The sequence below is a fragment of the Astatotilapia calliptera genome, chromosome 7 (genome assembly GCF_900246225.1).
Source record: "Astatotilapia calliptera chromosome 7, fAstCal1.2, whole genome shotgun sequence".
Classification (NCBI taxonomy): Eukaryota; Metazoa; Chordata; class Actinopteri; order Cichliformes; family Cichlidae; genus Astatotilapia; species Astatotilapia calliptera.
Window position 1 is genome coordinate 35,149,023 of NC_039308.1, and position 19,942 is coordinate 35,168,964.

General features: G+C 41.8%; 2 protein-coding genes and 1 long non-coding RNA gene across 3 annotated transcripts; 2 read left to right on the top strand and 1 right to left on the bottom strand.

Moving 5' to 3' along the window:
• Positions 1–325: 325 nt before the first annotated feature.
• On the top strand, positions 326–7,863 carry LOC113024918 (myosin heavy chain, non-muscle-like). The gene is made up of 3 exons (XM_026172222.1): positions 326–2,206; positions 5,075–5,217; positions 6,386–7,863. The coding sequence occupies exons 1-3, from the start codon at positions 764–766 to the stop codon at positions 7,851–7,853; spliced, it is 3,054 nt and encodes a 1,017-aa protein (XP_026028007.1). The 5' UTR covers positions 326–763; the 3' UTR covers positions 7,854–7,863.
• Positions 2,493–6,128, bottom strand: LOC113026075 (uncharacterized). The gene is made up of 3 exons (XR_003272867.1): positions 5,940–6,128; positions 4,552–4,667; positions 2,493–3,553 (listed from the first exon to the last, which is right to left on the bottom strand). It is a non-coding gene; the product is annotated as an uncharacterized LOC113026075 (long non-coding RNA).
• A 2,858-nt stretch (positions 7,864–10,721) lies between the features above and the next one.
• On the top strand, positions 10,722–18,903 carry nars1 (asparaginyl-tRNA synthetase 1). Its single transcript, XM_026174500.1, has 15 exons — positions 10,722–10,934; positions 12,208–12,290; positions 12,395–12,460; positions 12,625–12,717; positions 12,832–12,921; positions 13,693–13,771; positions 14,149–14,219; positions 14,677–14,763; positions 15,148–15,369; positions 16,102–16,301; positions 16,389–16,524; positions 16,651–16,764; positions 17,315–17,446; positions 17,976–18,107; positions 18,493–18,903. Exons 1-15 carry the CDS (start codon positions 10,892–10,894, stop codon positions 18,622–18,624), a joined length of 1,680 nt encoding a protein of 559 aa, XP_026030285.1. The 5' UTR covers positions 10,722–10,891; the 3' UTR covers positions 18,625–18,903.
• The last annotated feature ends 1,039 nt before the right edge of the window (positions 18,904–19,942 follow it).

Sequence of the window (19,942 nt, forward strand, 5' to 3'; positions counted from 1 at the left end):
CATTTTAGAGATGCCTTTTTGAATGAGAGTGGTTGCTGATCAATGGGCATGAGAATTTGCATAATTATGATGAATAAACTGACTTCTCAGCCCATTGTTCCTTCAGTGGGCTGGTTTCAGTCATTATGCAAATCTCCAAAAGTTGATTCTGTTCATCTGGACGTAGCGTTTTGTGGGAGAAACGTTTCGTCACTCATCCAAGTGACTTCTTCGGTCTCAGCTGACTGCAGGTTTCCCCAATCTTATAAACAGTACATTTGCATAATGACTGAAACCAGCCCACTGAAGGAACAAAGGGCTGGGAGGTCGACCGTTTAAATATTTTGTTACTCTGAAAATATGGCAGTATGAAGCTAAACCTTTAGCCTGACGGCTAAAGCAATGCTAAGATTTCCACGGAAACGATCAGCGGACATCGTTAAAGTACTATTGGTCTACATTCTTCTTCTATGGTAGCAGCCTGGGCAGAGTAACAGCCAACTTTAAACTGCGCCATCTGTTGGCACAAATTACAATAGAAAACATTATTGCGACAACACGTTTTTGGGGAAAATAACAGAGATTGAAACTTTATTGATAATTTGTCCAAGTTGAAAAATGCCCTCCTCCAAAAATATCGTGTGACAACCTCATTGCCTTACAGAATTATGACGTCACACACATGTAGAATCTTACCACCATTCTGATCCTTTGATCCTTTGATCCAAAAACCTATAAATAGCGGTGAAGAGCAACGACTTTTAGTCCGTTTCTCGCAGCATTCATGTGTGCAGCATTGAACCGTTCGCCAAAAAAGCCTTTTGAAATATTTGGATCCTTTGCAATTCTAACTGTATCCAGACCCAAGATGTCTCAAACAAATCCAAAGGGACAAGAAGTTGACCCCTACACTCTTCCCTGGGATGAGCCACTAGACTCTTCCCTTTCCTCTCTTCCTTGGTGTGACCAAGTGGAACTAGAGGAAAAGCGTTTGGAAGAAATGGAGGATGAAGCGCTCAGAAACACAGAGAAGATGAAGTTCTTGATGGAGGAAAATGAGCAAAAGAGCGCTCAACTAAAAAAGTTGTCATGCCAGCTTCAAGAAAAGGAAGCTATTATTGAGGAGAAACAACAAGATCTCCATGACATGGACAAAAAGAACCAGGAGCTCCAAGGAAAGCTTGATGAAGCCCTGCAACAAAATAAAAAACTTGTCCAAGAGAAGAAACAAGACGCCACGAAGAAGAGAGGGCTGCACAGCAATCTCCAAGAAATGGAGCTAATGTACAGTGTATACAAAAAAAAGCTTGATCACACACTGCAAGAAAATGAAAAGCTTCTGCAAGAGAAAAGGCAACAGGAGTTAAAAGAGAGAGAAATGCATTCCAAGCTTCAGAGTATCAAGCAACACAATGAAAGCTTGCAAGGAAAGCTTCATGAAGCTCTGCAACAAAATAGAAAACTCCTCCAAGAGAAGAAAGAAGATGGCATGAAGAAGAGAGGGCTGCACTCCAATCTCCGAGACATGGAGCTAATGTACAGTGTTGACAAAAAAAGGCTTGATCGCACAGAGCAAGCAAATGAGAAGCTCCTCGAAGAGAAAAGGGAACAAGAAATCAAACAAAAAGAAATGGATTCCAATCTGCAGAGCATCAAGCAACAAAATGAAAGCTTGCAAGGAAAGCTCGATGAAGCTCTGCGACAAAATAAAGCAATCCTTCAAGAGAAAGAGCAGCTGGACAGAAAGCAGGGAGACATGGAGTGCCAACTCCAGCTCATGGAGGGAAACGACAGGATGCTGCAGGTAAAGTTGGATGAGACACTGCACAAATATCAAGACCTGCTTCAAGAAAGAGAACAGCTGGTCAGTAAGCAGAGAGAAGAAAAACTTCTTCTCCAGGAGTTTGAGAAGAACAACCTAAACCTGCAAGAACTTTACAACAAAATGAAGTTCAAAGCATCTGAGCTGGAAGGAGAAAATGAAAAACTACAAAAACAGGAGGCAACATCTAAAGTGCTGAAAGAAAGGTTGGAAGAAAAACAAGCCGAAAAAGAAGAAGTGGTGAAAAAATGCAACAAGCTGCAGAAGCAAAACACTGAAAAAATCGAGGAGCTGATCCTCATCCTCGAGAAAAAGCAGAAAAAGAAAAAACGCTTCTTCTGGAGGAAGAACACTCCTTCTTTCACTACTGCCAATGTCACCTCTTCTTCCCCCACCTCTATTCCAGCTTAATTCCCCCCCCTTAACTACTAACACCTCTCCCATCTCCCCCATCTCCCTCCCCTCTCTTCACAGTCACCCCCCAACCAGTCCCGACAGTTGACTGCCCCCTCTAGAGCCTGGTTCTGTCATAGGTTTCTTCCTTTAAAGGGAGTTTTTCCTATCCACTGTCGCCTCGTGCTTGCTCAGAGGGGATTGTTGGGGTTTTCTCTCCTCTCTCCCTTTACATCCCACCCACCCCCACCTTTTCTTTTTTCTTAATAATTGAACAATAAAAACAATTGGCCGCTAATTAAATGTGTCAAATCAATGTCTTTATTCAAGAATACAAGAAATGGGTAATAGCTGCATGTGTGTTTGTGTGTGTGCATAATATGCATACTTTACGTGTTGGATCCAAATCCCACAAGGAATTAAATAAAACAAGAAGACAAACAAAAACAAATATTTCTCTCCCTTCCCAGGTCAGGAATCAGGATGAGGAAGAAATGAGGTCAGATCAGTGCAGGTTTTTGCACTACTGACATAAAGTTTCTGCTGATTAAAAAAAGTATGTCGATATTTCTGAAATACATTTGCAAACAAATAACTTTGACAACTTGTGTTTTTTCATAAAAGAAAAATCAGAGAGCAGAGCTGGTAAAACAGCTTAGCTCCGCAGGTTACAGGAGATCAGATGCCAAATACTTTTCATGACAGTCTTCGTTATTGCATAAATCTCCCCTTTTATCATTGATCAGTAAATCACTGCATATACATTCATCTAACCGTTATAATTTCATGAGGAAAGATTCTCAGATGACTGAATGGCGGTTTTAGTAAATGTTGAACTTTATTGTGATTTCTATTTTTAGAATCAATAGCACACATTTTGATTTAGTTTTGCAAGCTGCTGATTTCACACAGATCCACTGCCCAAACGTGCCTTTGAGTTTTTCATCATTTAACAAGAATAGGCTCAGGCAATCATTGTGTAATTAGGCTTTGGGAAGGTCTGGGGACAGGTATGATGGTGGTGGTTTTAAAGCACTGTGGCACAACCGCTTGACTCAGGGAGATGTTAAAGATGCCTGCTAGGACATCAGTCAGCTGGTCAGCACGGGCTCTGAGCACGCGTCCAGGTATATTGTCTGGTCCAGCAGCTTTGTGTGGGTTGACTTTAGTGAGAGTCCTTCTCACACTGGCCGTGGACAGGGACAGCACTTGGTTGTCTGGCAAGGGGGTGGCCCTCTATAGTCCGTCTTGCGTCCCATTTAAACAAGTGCGTGTTCACACTGCCCCTGGATGTCCTGGCCTCTGAGGTTAAGGTGTACGGCTCCTGGTTGTCAACTGACCAATTTATCATGGCAAAGCCTGTGGTGGACAAAAGATAAGAGGCTGATGATAAAAATGATCCATGCACGCCTTATGACCTACAGCATGTGCAGTTAACACAGCTAAATGGCTGTGAAATTGTAAAATTACTTTTGAAATAAAGCTATTCAAAGTCAATTAACTGTGACTATAATAATAGCAATGTTAGCCAGCAAACACAACGTTAGCACTAATTAAAATAAGCTGCTAGGTGATGTTACTGTTTCAAGTTCTCTCATTGTTTGACATGTAGGGCAGATATTTTGGTGACACTGAGATTAGCCAGACACTAAACAGCAGTGTAATATCAACGCTAGATTAGATGTTTTCTAATCCGATAAAATGACATTATTCCTGTTTATAGAAGATGTTTGTCGTCTGTTTGTTTGACTGACAGGAACAGGAAATAGTGGTTGGAAATTACTGTTGGTGTTACATGAGGGTAAAGAAGGGCTTTAAGCACCTGGGTAAAAACTGGACCCATGATGAAACACTACAACAAGTACAACATATTCTCCAGTTTTAATATGTGACCATACTGTGCAGACTGCTGATGAGTTACACGGTTACATTTCATTAATCATTGTTAAACTAAAGTGGTAAGCAGTTACTTTATCCTTTCACTTAAAATTTCCAGGAAAAACACGACCTTGGCTACTTTTGTGCTTACATTTGATCTATGCTGGGTCACTACTTTTGCACTATAATGCTGCTGCTGACACCTTGGTTCACACTGACAATTAGAAAAAAGCTGATAGGAAAAGAAGGATGGAAAATGCCTGGAATTTAGTTACACTTGCAAATACCGCTTCCTCCAAACTGCAAGCATCAATAAAATGTTACAGTATTGTTTTCTATATCTGTGCATATATCCTTATTGGTAGTTTTCTCGAAATAGAAGATCTTCATTTAAAAAAAAAAAATCTCTGATAACATTGCTGAAGCTAGCGCCCACCCCTACTGCACGTACTGCAAATATAAAACTGATATATACTTACATCATGAAGCAGTTGATGTCTGGTTTCTGACAAATACAGTAAAGAGGTGCGTTCTCCCCCTCCATACCAGTGTTCTCAGGCACTGGTACATGGTCAGTGTCAGACACTTCACTGTCCTACAACATACCACATAGGACCACATTAGAAATGACATGTATGTAGACATGCTAATTATACCTGGCTAAATGGATGAAGTAACAAAATGTTACTTAACTACTCTAGTTATTAGTTTCCAGATGTGTGCAGTTGCTCCCGTCTTACTGACAGTATACTGTTTCAAACACCAGTGCCAACATTTTATTTTTTAAATCTTAGTATGATTCTGCACCAAGACTTGTGGCCTGTTGCTCAGTAACTTATTGTCTGACTACATTAACTACAGTTCATAAACATCATTCATTTTCTCCTACTTATTTTATTCAGGTTGTATTCCAGCCGTCATAGGGCAAAAGTACACCCTGGACAGGTCGCCAGTCTGTTGGAGGGTTATTAGAGAGACTCAGACAACCACTCACACCAACAGCCAACTAACCTAACCCCGCGCATGTCTTTGGAGTTCAACACCAGACTGGCCGAATCACAGATAAGCAGGGTGTCTGTGCTGCAGAGCACAGCTGTGTCAGAGACTCTCGACATCAATGTAGCGTTAAGGATGCGGAGCGATGGGTGCACTAACGTAATGAAATTATGAGAGTGATCGTCATTGTCTCTATGCTGTTGCGCTCTTATTCGTATTACTGAAACCATATATCTATTCTAGCTCACCCTAAAACTGTGGAGAAAATTGATCTGTTAATAAACGTGGTCAATTATTTGGGAATGTTCTGGCAAGAACGTCGCATTCTTCCGGTGGGGAAACTAATCATAATACATAATAATAATAATAATAATAATAATAACAATAATAAATATAATCACCGGTAAAGTCAGTTAGCGAACACTACTGGCATGTAATGCCAATGACGACCATTTCACAAACTGTCGAAAATGCTCAAAATGTTGTCGGCACCAAAAGTGAAGGGCTGACAGTTGTGTTTATATACGAACCGTAAGCGCTAATGTTGGTTAGCATCAGCTAAAGCGAGGAAGTTTGACACTTGCAGAGGCAGTGAACACAGAGAGAGCTTAAAAACGCATTGTGGGGTTTTTTAGTCTTTGCTTCGTTGCTTTGGGATTTTTTATTTTTTTTTTTTGCATTAAGACGTTGCCCACAAAATTACAGATATAACGGTGATTTAGCTGCTCGTTGGATAAACCCATGGACCTTAGAAAAGATCAACACTACTCGGATGTAAGCACCCGTGTATAACACAATAGGCAAAATTACGCTTGCTAACCTTTCCACATCACAGGCTTCACATTAAATAAACATTTTTTCAAATACTCACCATGATCTGAGACCGTTTAAATATTTTGTTACTCTGAAAATATGGCAGTATGAAGCTAAACCTTTAGCTTGACGGCTAAAGCAATGCTAAGATTTCCACGGAAACGATCAGCGGACATCGTTAAAGTACTATTGGTCTACATTCTTCTTCTATGGTAGCAGCCTGGGCAGAGTAACAGCCAACTTTAAACTGCGCCATCTGTTGGCACAAATTACAATAGAAAACATTATTGCGACAACACGTTTTTGGGGAAAATAACAGAGATTGAAACTTTATTGATAATTTGTCCAAGTTGAAAAATGCCCTCCTCCAAAAATATCACGTGACAACCTCATTGCCTTACAGAATTATGACGTCACACACATGTAGAATTTTACCACCATTCTGATCCTTTGATCCTTTGATCCAAAAACCTATAAATAGCGGTGAAGAGCAACGACTTTTAGTCCGTTTCTCGCAGCATTGATGTGTGCAGCATTGAACCGTTCGCCAGAAAAGCCTTTTGAAATATTTGGATCCTTTGCAATTCTAACTGTATCCAGACCCAACATGTCTCAAACAAATCCAAAGGGACAAGAAGTTGACCCCTACACTCTTCCCTGGGATGAGCCACTAGACTCTTCCCTTTCCTCTCTTCCTTGGTGTGACCAAGTGGAACTAGAGGAAAAGCGTTTGGAAGAAATGGAGGATGAAGCGCTCAGAAACACAGAGAAGATGAAGTTCTTGATGGAGGAAAATGAGCAAAAGAGCGCTCAACTAAAAAAGTTGTCATGCCAGCTTCAAGAAAAGGAAGCTATTATTGAGGAGAAACAACAAGATCTCCATGACATGGACAAAAAGAACCAGGAGCTCCAAGGAAAGCTTGATGAAGCCCTGCAACAAAATAAAAAACTTGTCCAAGAGAAGAAACAAGACGCCACAAAGAAGAGAGGGCTGCACAGCAATCTCCAAGAAATGGAGCTAATGTACAGTGTATACAAAAAAAAGCTTGATCACACACTGCAAGAAAATGAAAAGCTTCTGCAAGAGAAAAGGCAACAGGAGTTAAAAGAGAGAGAAATGCATTCCAAGCTTCAGAGTATCAAGCAACACAATGAAAGCTTGCAAGGAAAGCTTCATGAAGCTCTGCAACAAAATAGAAAACTCCTCCAAGAGAAGAAAGAAGATGGCATGAAGAAGAGAGGGCTGCACTCCAATCTCCGAGACATGGAGCTAATGTACAGTGTTGACAAAAAAAGGCTTGATCGCACAGAGCAAGCAAATGAGAAGCTCCTCGAAGAGAAAAGGGAACAAGAAATCAAACAAAAAGAAATGGATTCCAATCTGCAGAGCATCAAGCAACAAAATGAAAGCTTGCAAGGAAAGCTTGATGAAGCTCTGCGACAAAATAAAGAAATCCTTCAAGAGAAAGAGCAGCTGGACAGAAAGCAGGGAGACATGGAGTGCCAACTCCAGCTCATGGAGGGAAACGACAGGATGCTGCAGGTAAAGTTGGATGAGACACTGCACAAATATCAAGACCTGCTTCAAGAGAGAGAACAGCTGGTCAGTAAGCAGCGAGAAGAAAAACTTCTTCTCCAGGAGTTTGAGAAGAAAAACCTAAACCTGCAAGAACTTTACAACAAAATGAAGTTCAAAGCATCTGAGCTGGAAGGAGAAAATGAAAAACTACAAAAACAGGAGGCAACATCTAAAGTGCTGAAAGAAAGGTTGGAAGAAAAACAATCCGAAAAAGAAGAAGTGGTGAAAAAATGCAACAAGCTGCAGAAGCAAAACACTGAAAAAATCGAGGAGCTGATCCTCATCCTCGAGAAAAAGCAGAAAAAGAAAAAACGCTTCTTCTGGAGGAAGAACACTCCTTCTTTCACTACTGCCAATGTCACCTCTTCTTCCCCCACCTCTATTCCAGCTTAATTCCCCCCCCCCCCCCTTAACTACTAACACCTCTCCCATCTCCCCCATCTCCCTCCCCTCTCTTCACAGTCACCCCCCAACCAGTCCCGACAGTTGACTGCCCCCTCTAGAGCCTGGTTCTGTCATAGGTTTCTTCCTTTAAAGGGAGTTTTTCCTATCCACTGTCGCCTCGTGCTTGCTCAGAGGGGATTGTTGGGGTTTTCTCTCCTCTCTCCCTTTACATCCCACCCACCCCCACCTTTTCTTTTTTCTTAATAATTGAACAATAAAAACAATTGGCCGCTAATTAAATGTGTCAAATCAATGTCTTTATTCAAGAATACAAGAAATGGGTAATAGCTGCATGTGTGTTTGTGTGTGTGCATAATATGCATACTTTACGTGTTGGATCCAAATCCCACAAGGAATTAAATAAAACAAGAAGACAAACAAAAACAAATATTTCTCTCCCTTCCCAGGTCAGGAATCAGGATGAGGAAGAAATGAGGTCAGATCAGTGCAGGTTTTTGCACTACTGACATAAAGTTTCTGCTGATTAAAAAAAGTATGTCGATATTTCTGAAATACATTTGCAAACAAATAACTTTGACAACTTGTGTTTTTTCATAAAAGAAAAATCAGAGAGCAGAGCTGGTAAAACAGCTTAGCTCCGCAGGTTACAGGAGATCAGATGCCAAATACTTTTCATGACAGTCTTCGTTATTGCATAAATCTCCCCTTTTATCATTGATCAGTAAATCACTGCATATACATTCATCTAACCGTTATAATTTCATGAGGAAAGATTCTCAGATGACTGAATGGCGGTTTTAGTAAATGTTGAACTTTATTGTGATTTCTATTTTTAGAATCAATAGCACACATTTTGATTTAGTTTTGCAAGCTGCTGATTTCACACAGATCCACTGCCCAAACGTGCCTTTGAGTTTTTCATCATTTAACAAGAATAGGCTCAGGCAATCATTGTGTAATTAGGCTTTGGGAAGGTCTGGGGACAGGTATGATGGTGGTGGTTTTAAAGCACTGTGGCACAACCGCTTGACTCAGGGAGATGTTAAAGATGCCTGCTAGGACATCAGTCAGCTGGTCAGCACGGGCTCTGAGCACGCGTCCAGGTATATTGTCTGGTCCAGCAGCTTTGTGTGGGTTGACTTTAGTGAGAGTCCTTCTCACACTGGCCGTGGACAGGGACAGCACTTGGTTGTCTGGCAAGGGGGTGGCCCTCTATAGTCCGTCTTGCGTCCCATTTAAACAAGTGCGTGTTCACACTGCCCCTGGATGTCCTGGCCTCTGAGGTTAAGGTGTACGGCTCCTGGTTGTCAACTGACCAATTTATCATGGCAAAGCCTGTGGTGGACAAAAGATAAGAGGCTGATGATAAAAATGATCCATGCACGTCTTATGACCTACAGCATGTGCAGTTAACACAGCTAAATGGCTGTGAAATTGTAAAATTACTTTTGAAATAAAGCTATTCAAAGTCAATTAACTGTGACTATAATAATAGCAATGTTAGCCAGCAAACACAACGTTAGCACTAATTAAAATAAGCTGCTAGGTGATGTTACTGTTTCAAGTTCTCTCATTGTTTGACATGTAGGGCAGATATTTTGGTGACACTGAGATTAGCCAGACACTAAACAGCAGTGTAATATCAACGCTAGATTAGATGTTTTCTAATCCGATAAAATGACATTATTCCTGTTTATAGAAGATGTTTGTCGTCTGTTTGTTTGACTGACAGGAACAGGAAATAGTGGTTGGAAATTACTGTTGGTGTTACATGAGGGTAAAGAAGGGCTTTAAGCACCTGGGTAAAAACTGGACCCATGATGAAACACTACAACAAGTACAACATATTCTCCAGTTTTAATATGTGACTCCTTCTTTCACTACTTCCAATGTCACCTCTTCTTCCCCCACCTCTATTCCAGCTTAATTCCCCCGCCCCCCCCTTAACTACTAACACCTCTCCCATCTCCCCCATCTCCCTCCCCTCTCTTCACAGTCACCCCCCAACCAGTCCCGACAGTTGACTGCCCCCTCTAGAGCCTGGTTCTGTCATAGGTTTCTTCCTTTAAGGGTAACTTGCATTAGGAAATCTCTGAGCTGAGGAGGAGAAACACTGAGCTGGAGCAGCTCTCTCACACAGAGGACCCCACCCAGTTTCTACACAACTACACCTTGCTGTCAAGTCTCAGTGAAGCTCCCGACTCAGCCAGCATCAATATTCATCCTGAGAGGTACACCAAGGATGTGACGGCAGCTGTGTCAGAGACCAGAGACAAACTACAGGACATCCCCAGTGAGGAATGGACAAAAACCTCTCTGAGAGGAACTGAATGGGATGTCTTACTGTCACAGACAGAGCCCATGACCAGAGATGAATTCTTAAATTATAAATGTCAGAACACATTCAATCTAAACACAACACACCAGCGTATTGAATGTGTCCAGAGCTTAAAAGTAGAAAATAGTTCTACTTAAGGTGAAAGGTATCAAGATCACCCAGACAGATTCACTGACTGAAAATCTGGCTTTCTGTTCATAAAATTACATTTATGAATGTGGAACCATGGGCACATGGTAGCATTAAATAATTAAAAAAAATTATAGCATCAAATGCGGAAGCATCTTTGCCCCCAATGATTATAGCAAACAATTAAAATATTCATAGACTAAGAAGCAAAATAAGAAAAACTATTATCAACCACAAGAGTCTTCTTTGATTTCAGTCCCCGTTGCTGATTGGTCGCATTGTTATGGCACATGAGTTGACTGACGCGGTATTCCACCAATTGGATTTGCTTGACGTCTCCACTCTCGCCAATCAGCGCCTGGGAAATGAAAACACACTTGAGTCTCCTCCCTCTTCCCTTCAGTGTGTGTGAGAGCAGGCTGTAGCAGGGCTGATGCAAAGTTGCATGTAACCGGTTAGCAGTGAATACCGGTCGTCGGCTTTGGAGGTTAAATTCCGTATTCTTTAAATATAAAACTAGCGCGTTTTAGCGGGCTGCTGCTGCAGTAACAGAGCCGAAATGGCGACGGAGATAACGAAAGATGTGGAACAGATCTCAGTAGGTAAGGAAGGAGAGTGAGCTAGCTGGTTAGCTAGCTCCCACAGACATGTGTGGCTTTAATATTGCATCAGTTGCAGAGATGTTAGCAGTTAGCCTGCTGTGTAACGCCGATTTCTGATTCTGTCAGGTCTCTGGAATGATATGAGCTAATATGTGGCATGATCACGCATCGATCGGCCCTTCTTACCGCTGCAGAACCAATGAAAGTCATTATACAAACGAAAACATTAGCAAGGATATGCTAACATTTAGCCACGGCAGCTGTCAGTTTGCAGTGGAGAAGCAAAAGGAGGCTGCGGCAGACCTGGATTTGAATATCTCACCGTCTTTTATTTAATTGATCAAACCAACATCTAACCCGTGACTGTATTTCAGTCTGTTTTAATCAAGCAGAAAACTGAAGGTACTTTCGGTTTCATTTTAGGGTGTCACTATGATAGAATTAACACATATGTGGTGTAAATATACAGCAGATTTTTACACATTACATGTAAAGTTCGTGTAACGATAAAAAGCGTGACAGTCTTAGTCTTTACCATTGCCTGTTGTTACCCGGAGGCTGACTATTTTACATGTCAGATATTTGAACACATGATGCAATCTTGCGGATCACATTGCTCAGTGGTATGTAGTAAGTGTGAAAAGTACTGCACCAGTCACCTCATTAGCTTTATATTACAATATTAAAGAGGGAACCCCAAGGGTCACACGGTCACTTATGAGGATGTACTCACTTTTAAAAGGAACCAGAATAAATGAGAGATGGTGCAAGATGACCTGATCCCATAAGCTTGAACAAGTAAAGTTTGAAGCCTGAACTTAAAAGTACAGAGGGTGTCTGCCTCTTTGTCTGACATTCTTTAGCTATCAGGAAGATCTCCTGTGTAGGAGCCGGTTGCTGAAGGCTCTGTCTCTGATTCCTCTTTTGGAAACTCTGAGTCTGAGAACAATGTTCTCTACTAGGATAATTTGGTACTTTGAGGTCTGAGATATGGTGGGGCCTGATTTTGCAAGACTTTATATATGAGGGGCAGAAGTTTAAATTCAATTCTCATATAAGAGGGCGCTAACGTGGGAGAAATGTGACGTCTCCTTCTTGTCCTTGTTAGTACCGATGTGTGGAAGTATTTTAAATGTGTTTTTCTCACAGCATTTTAATTCTCTTGAGTGACGAGTAAGCCCTGCCTTGAACGCAGGTAAAATCTGAGCGCCAGAAACTTAAGAGATTGCACATACTGAGAAAATACTGAGCCGACTGTGCTGGTGTTTCTCAGGTGAGCTGTATGTGTCAGATAAATGTGGCAGCGACCAAGACGGAGATGGCACGGAGCAGAAACCCTTCAAAACTCCTCTCAAGGTAACTTGTTTGTTTACTTCAGATGTGCACGGGTAAAAATGCTTCAGGCTGCATGGATTGTGGGATGTCTGTCAGCACCTCACTGTGTCTTTGGATCTTCACAGGCTCTGTTGTTTGCTGGAAAGGAGCCGTTCCCCACCATCTTTGTAGAGTCCCAGAAGGAGGGAGAGGTTGGTTATATTTATAGATGATCACTTTAACAAGGATAGAAATCCAATCTTTACCATTTTGAACCAAACTTTGCAAGTTTTATTCCAGTACCAGCTGCAGCACCTGTTTTTACTAACTGTTATTAATGACTGATTCAGTTCATTTTCCTCCTCGTCTCCCTCAGCGCTGGGCGGTGATCTCTAAGACACAGATGAAGAACGCAAAGAAGGCTTTTAACCGCGAGCAGATAAAGAACGATGCCAAAGAAAAGAAGGAGGTTTGTGTCTAACCTCGAGATGTTTCCTACAATCAGTGGGTCACAAAACATTCTACAGATTCAATCGTTTTGTGCTTTTCTCTTCATTATGGCTCCGCTGTGTTTGTCGTAAAGGCCGAGGACAACGAGAGGAGAGAGAAGAACCTGGAGGAAGCCAAGAAGATCGTCATTAAGAACGATCCCAGTCTGCCTGAGGCTGAAGCAGTCAGTCTTTCTTATTTTACCTGTATTTTGGCTCCTGCTCCTGTTATAAAGTTTGGTTTTAAGTCTGATTGAACTTGAACACAGAAGTTAGCAAAAAACAGTCCAAAGAACAGCAGCTCTGAATGCAGCCTCATTTCCAGCTCCATCTTTTTAGTGTTAGACTCAGAGTAGCTTTGCATGATTCACAGTTCAAAGTAAACAGCTTGTTTCGTTTCTATCTGAAATCACTGAATGACTGCATTATGCTTGATTTATGTTTACATTTAATTTGAAATATAAGGCCTGAGCTTTTGGTTGCTTGCAGATTTATAAACCTCCTTATTGGGAACCGTTTTATGAGAATTAATTGTTGTAAAAGAATATATATGAGAAAAAATAAGAACAGCCCTCTTAACCTGTTCCTTAAAGTTTCACTTTTTGGTTCTTTACATTCATTTTTAATATTTTGCAGCGGATGCAGCGTTTCTGAATAAAAGTCACATACAGTTTAAAAACAAAGAAAGTAGATTAAGCTGATAGTAACTGGCTTTGTGTAGATAGAAAACAGTTCACAGACGACATTCCTGAACCAGAATGGTTTGTGTGGAGCGATAAGCTTTGGCTGGTTTGCTGCTGTTTGAATTGAGCAGCTGAAACACAGAAGTTTGTTTTAAACCCCAAACTAGCTGAACAATCAATAGAAATATAAATATGACTCCAAAGTCTGAATCATTTCACTGATTCTTCTTCTTCCTGGTGATGATTTAAAGATGATTGTTGTCTTTATTTCAGGTTAAAATCCATCGTCTCCAAGAAAAGAGAGGCCAGAGGGTCAAAGTGTTTGGATGGGTTCACCGCCTCAGGAGGCAGGGTGAGGAAACAGTCGATCCATTCAGTATTTACTCATTCTCATTTCAATTTAAGATTCCAAAGTCAGAGAATTCAAAACTGATTTGTTGCTTGTTATTCATTTATAATACGGACAGCTGCATTAAAGGCTTAAACGAGGATATTTCTGAATTATTTTGCATTTAAGAATAATGTCAAAATGACAAACTTGAAATGAAAAGATTAATTTGTAAGTTTAAGATTCTTTACTGACTGTGAAAAGAGAGAAATGAGTAAGATTCAGTTTTTAAGATTGAGCCAAATTAAGTTTTTTAAGAGGATAGAAATAATTAAAATGTTACTTTGAGTCAACATATGTGTATTATTATGTTTTTTTGCTTTTTATTTTGTCTCCTCCAGGGAAGAACCTGATGTTCCTTGTGCTGAGAGATGGCACCGGTTTCCTCCAGTGTGTCCTCTCCGATCAGCTGGTAAACCTTCATAAACCCCCATTTTTAACCTTTCTACACTGTGAGCTACATGTTATGGTTAAAAATTAAATGTTCATGTCCTGTCACGGCCAAAAGTTTGGCACCGGTGTGGTTTTTCACAATCTTTGCTGCTTCTGTCTTTATTCACAGTGTTTCTGTGTTGTTGTGCAGAGTGATCAGAAACATATTCACAAGCTGCAAAGAGCTCCCTGGGATTAAAAAGTTGTTTGTTTGTTTTTTTGGGGGGGATAAACGTTTAACTGCCGCTCCTAAAACATTTGGCCGTGAATGTAGTTCAAGACATTTCTTTTTATCCTCTACCACCAGGCCTAAGCAGAGAATCAAAGATTTAACAAAATCGGTGGGAGTGATTCATTTGAAGTTGGTGCTTTAAAAAGAAGCTGTTTAATTTCTGAAGTTGATTCTGAGTGCGACTCTCTGTTGTTCTTGTCTTTAGTGCCAGTGCTACAACGGCTTGGTTTTGTCCACAGAGAGCACGGTGGCTATTTATGGGACCGTCACTGCAGTTCCTGAAGGAAAGCAGGTAAACTCACCTGCTGCAGAAACCTGCTCTGCCTGTGCATGCTCACAGGAAACTAGGTCACCCAGAGCAACATGTTTACATGCCCCACAGTTCTTCCTGGAATCATCCTAACAAGAAATCACCGCATGACTGAAAGTGTATTTCAGTAATGAGATTTGAGTTTCTGTTATTTTTATCAGTGTACAGTAAATATGTTGTGTTAAACTAATAGTTGAACAGAACAGAAAACTTTGTCTTCTGCTAAAGTCTGAACCATGACTGAGGAACAACCTGAACAATCTAGTAAACCGTCTGTTTCCACTGATGAGCCTCCTCAGCCGTTACAGATGCTCTGCAGATGCAGGACGAGATGTTCAGTGAGTTCTCCACGTCTTCTTTTCTCAGGCGCCTGGAGGCCACGAGCTGCACGGCGACTACTGGGAGCTGGTTGGCTTAGCTCCAGCGGGCGGGGCCGACAACCTACTGAACGAGGAGTCGGACGTGGACGTCCAGCTGAACAACCGACACATGCTGATCAGAGGAGAGAACGTCTCCAAGATCCTCCGAGTCCGATCCACAGTCACACAGTGCTTCAGGGACCACTTCTTCAGCTGTGGGTACTACGAGGTGAAGCACAGATTTATTGTGGATGCCAAAATGTGGTGGGGTTGGGTTTGTTTTGTTTTTGCTTCTTCACCTCTAACAAGGAAAGAAACCCCCAAACCTGATGACCTCACTTTTAGTCAGTGACACTCTGTGCCTCTGTCACAGGTTGAGAGTAGTTTTGCAGATTAGGAATCAGATCCACCTGAACTGAAAAGCTCCTTAGTCACGTCAAGTTGATGCTGCTGGCCAGATGCAAGCTAAATAGCTTTTTTCCAGTCTTCTTAAAGCAGCTGCTTGAGTGTAGCTGGTCACATATTCCACCTGCAAATATCTGTCTGTGGCCTAAGTTTGTAGTTTTTAGCTGATTGTCTTATCTGGGACCTATTGAAGGATTTAGCCTCTATCAGATAAGAGCCTGGTACTACATCTTCTTATCAAATCCAAATGCATTCAAATCACTTCTTCAGTTTGTTTATTTCATTACAGATATTTTAGTCATAAAAGTGCAGTTTAATAGTACAGAGAAGTCTCACTCGACAGCTGCTCGCTCAGAAATAAAGTTGGTAATAACTACAAACCGTTATGGTTGTTTTATTTTATCCTGCTTTGTGATTGGCCCGTTTCTCCTTTATTCTGAAAAATATGCAGCAGCAGTAAGTTTGAGGGTTGAGTGTGAAAAGGAGCAGACAGCTCGGCATCAGACTGAGGATCGCTTTGCTCTACAATAATCGTTAATTTATTTTTCCGGTGTAGATCACTCCTCCGACTCTGGTGCAGACTCAGGTGGAGGGCGGCTCCACGCTCTTTAACCTCAATTACTTTGGCGAGCAGGCGTACCTGACGCAGTCCTCTCAGCTCTACCTGGAGACCTGCATACCTGCCCTGGGCGACACCTTCTGTATCGCCCAGTCGTATCGGGCCGAGCAGTCTCGCACTCGCAGACATCTTTCTGAGTGAGTCGCCACGTTACAGCTTAAAAGCCTTTCTGCAAAGATCCATCATTTACTTACAGTGTTTTTATTATTGTCCTCCATGGTCAGATACACTCACATCGAGGCGGAGTGTCCCTTCATTACATTTGAGGACCTGCTGAACAGACTTGAGGACCTGGTGTGTGACGTGGTGGACCGAGTGCTCAAATCTCCCGCCGCAGAGCTGCTCTACGACATCAACCCTGTACGTGACGAGCGACAGTTTTGTGCTCCTGCGTCATTTTTCTAACTATTCTGGAGTATTTGACCTCATAACATTCACGTGTGGTAGTAAAGTTGATATTTTGTTTGGTGACTATGGCTTTTCCAGAACTTCAAACCCCCGAAGAGGCCGTTCAAGAGGATGAACTACAGCGAAGCCATCGAGTGGCTCAGAGAGCATGACGTCAAGAAGGACGACGGCACCTACTACGAGTTCGGAGAGGTGACGGTTGAACACAGCACATCATTCAGCTGCTCAGCTCATCTTATAAAGTCCCCAAAACGTCTGATATCAAAAAAAAAATTAATCAAACATATTCCAAACAATTCAAATTCATGAGTGCATACAATCCATTAAACATTCATCAATGTTTTATTAAGTTTTAAAACAGTCCCCTCGATTAAAATGTTAAAAATTTTCCAAAAACACCCACATCTTCATTCCTTAAAGTATTATTCACACCAGCTCCTCTGAACGTCTAAGCCGGCCTACACTTGTGACAGACAAACAGGAAAGTGATCTTCAAAGATCCTGTCAGTAGCAGAGAGCTGCGGTTTTCAGAGACGCCTGTAGAGGGCACTATTGTACAACTTGTTAAAAAGCTCAGCTGTCAAACTTTGGTCTTTTCAGATGTTCTGCAATCATTTACAATTTATAAATACGGTTTTCTCCTACCTGAAGAGTTTTTTATTTTGAATATTCATGAAGTCTTTCTTTGATTCTCTCTCTTTCTTTGACTTGCCTGTTGTGTCGATATTTCTCCCTCTGTCAGGACATCCCCGAGGCTCCAGAGAGGCTGATGACCGACACCATCAACGAGACCATCCTGCTCTGTCGTTTCCCGGCCGAGATCAAGTCTTTCTACATGCAGCGCTGCACCGAGGACAAACGCCTCACCGAGTCGGTACGAACCTCACAGATCCAGCTGCGGTGTGGCTGAAGCCTGGTTAGAGAGCGGGGAGGTCATGTCCTTCACTAAAAGTACAGTTTCTGTGTGAAGAGGAGCATGAGCTCTTCACTTCAACCTGAGCATTAAGTAGGTAAAAAGGTAAAGACTTAAAGTATAAGTAAGTTGGTGATGAGTGAGTTAAAGGCTCGGCAGGAGAGTGTGAGTGACCTGTGGTGTGAGAGACGAGGTGTAGAGCTTCACTAAAGCAGGTCATCTGTGACTAAAAACAATGTTTTATCTTAAAAATAAAGGCAGGACAGCAGAACGGCAGTTGTGATACAGTGGCATGTCAGGAAACAACCAGCGGCCTTATTAAGATATGATCTGATATATTCATTAAACACAGTAAAGGTTCAAAGTTCTTTATTTGTCACATGCATAGTTATACAAGTATAACACACAGTGGTCTGTCTCTGTTTTACCAAAAACAAAAAACGTGAGTTACCTGGATCCCTCGAGTATCGTATGTTTGTCTGTGCTGCAGGTCGACGTGTTGATGCCAAATGTTGGTGAGATCGTGGGAGGGTCGATGCGTATCTGGGACGCTGAAGAGCTGCTGGAGGGATACAAGAGGGAGGGAATCGACCCGACTCCATACTACTGGTACACAGACCAGGTAAATGAACACTGGTTTGACCTCAGATGTTTTGTGCACCTCACTACATCTTTACTTTGTGCAGTTAAACGACTCACGTGGCAGTTAGTTTGTAACGTTAGCTTGAATAAGGTTATCAAACATGTGCTAGTCGACGTTAGCCAGAAGAAAGACAGTTCAGGACTTGGGGACCAAATCCTTGTTCAGCTTTATCATTAGATAACAGTGGTTCTCTTATGGCTGATGCAGTGGCTTCCAAACTTTTTGTCTCCGAGGACCACCAAACAGGAAGTCAAGATTTTAAGGCCCACCTGGAATGAGCCCTAACGTTTGGCTTTATTGCATCACTGCATGTGTGTAGTTGTTGGTAGCTGTGTGTTTCAACAGGCTTCTGTGTGTGTTTCAGAGGAAGTATGGCACGTGTCCTCACGGCGGTTATGGTCTGGGTCTGGAGCGTTTCCTCACCTGGCTGCTGAACAGACACCACATCAGAGACGTCTGCCTGTACCCGCGATTCATCCAGCGCTGCCGACCCTGAGCACTCACACGCCCACACACACACACACACATGCAGTCAGTACACCCGCATGTGGCAGCGCACATTAAATGAAACCGAATCCATAGTTTGCCCGTGTAGCTTTCATTTCTGAAATCTGAAGAGTTTAAAACTTCACCATGCAACTCCTCAGAAACAAAGTCGGACGCCAGCTGTGCTTCGCCTCTAACCTTCACAGCTTCCTCCTGTGACTTCAAAAGTGCATCTGATCATGTTCAGTGTCTGATTATTAAACCAGAAATAAACAGTTGTTTCCTGTAAGTATCTGCTTCTGAATGTTGCAAAATATTAGCTCAGTCCACCTTAAATTCTTTGTTTTTCTTCGGGAAATTTGGCTTTAAACATTGAACCTGCAGCCACGACATTTACTAAAATAAGTCAGCCTTAAGAATATTTCAGGTGCTCCTGAACAGAAAGCTGAAAAATATGAATCGAAGAATAAAACAAATCCACTTTATTCCTGAGACTCATCGGTGCGTCCGTCCTCCTGAAGTCTGGACTCAGGAGAAATTCACAGCCTCAGCATTGCTTCTCCTGGGAACATTTTCTCAAAACTGTTTGTCATTGGTGGTTTAGAAGTGTGACATACTGTACGTGTTGGCCTCAGGGGGTCTTATTGTGTTTCTGTTCTGCCTCTTCATCTGAAATAAATAAACTCTTACTCGATCAACTGAAGTTAAATAAAAATGTGATTCAGACGTGGCTGCTTTGGGCTTGTGTCCTTTTTTTTTTTTCTCCTTTTAACCGTAACAAAACCTTAATTATTTAACCTAACAAACACTACAGGACATTTTAATGAAAGATATTTTATATTAACTATTTTTACTAAGTTCACACAACGTCTGGCCCCATGTCATGCTCATCATCTTGCGAAAATCTGTGCCTTTTGTTGCTGCTCCACATGCTACAACACCGCCCCTACAAAGTTCCAACAAAGCAACACTTTAAGATGCCGTTTTTGCTCCTTCCAGGCCGGATACTTTGACAAAATCCTCGTAGACATTTCATCAGATCAGCTTGGTTTTTGGTCGGATCAGTCTAAAGATCACAGTGATGCTATATTGCAAAGCGTTTGAGTTCATGTTGGAGGGCATGTCCATGGCCCTATTTATCTTATGTCAACCTTAGGACTGATGTTTTTGCACCATATTTCTTTTGATTGGCTGCTCCTCATAAAACAGAAGGAAATTGCAGCGCTGCAGTTCCACTTATGACCACTAGAGGCTGAGATAATCCAACACTTGCTTATAAAGACTTTGAAGCGAAAGAACCCAAATGGCGACAGGTTGCGTCTGTGAGA

Bases quoted from the DNA above. Each gene is read 5' to 3' on its own strand.
- LOC113024918 (XM_026172222.1), top strand. From the start codon at position 764: ATGTGTGCAGCATTGAACCGTTCGCCAAAAAAGCCTTTTGAAATATTT. The intron at 2,207-5,074 runs GCTTAATTCCCC...TCACACCAACAG, and splicing joins CTTCCCCCACCTCTATTCCA to CCAACTAACCTAACCCCGCG. The intron at 5,218-6,385 runs GTGCACTAACGT...AACGACTTTTAG, and splicing joins TTAAGGATGCGGAGCGATGG to TCCGTTTCTCGCAGCATTGA.
- nars1 (XM_026174500.1), top strand. From the start codon at position 10,892: ATGGCGACGGAGATAACGAAAGATGTGGAACAGATCTCAGTAG. The intron at 12,461-12,624 runs GTTGGTTATATT...CGTCTCCCTCAG, and splicing joins AGTCCCAGAAGGAGGGAGAG to CGCTGGGCGGTGATCTCTAA. The intron at 18,108-18,492 runs GTAAATGAACAC...TGTGTGTTTCAG, and splicing joins ACTACTGGTACACAGACCAG to AGGAAGTATGGCACGTGTCC.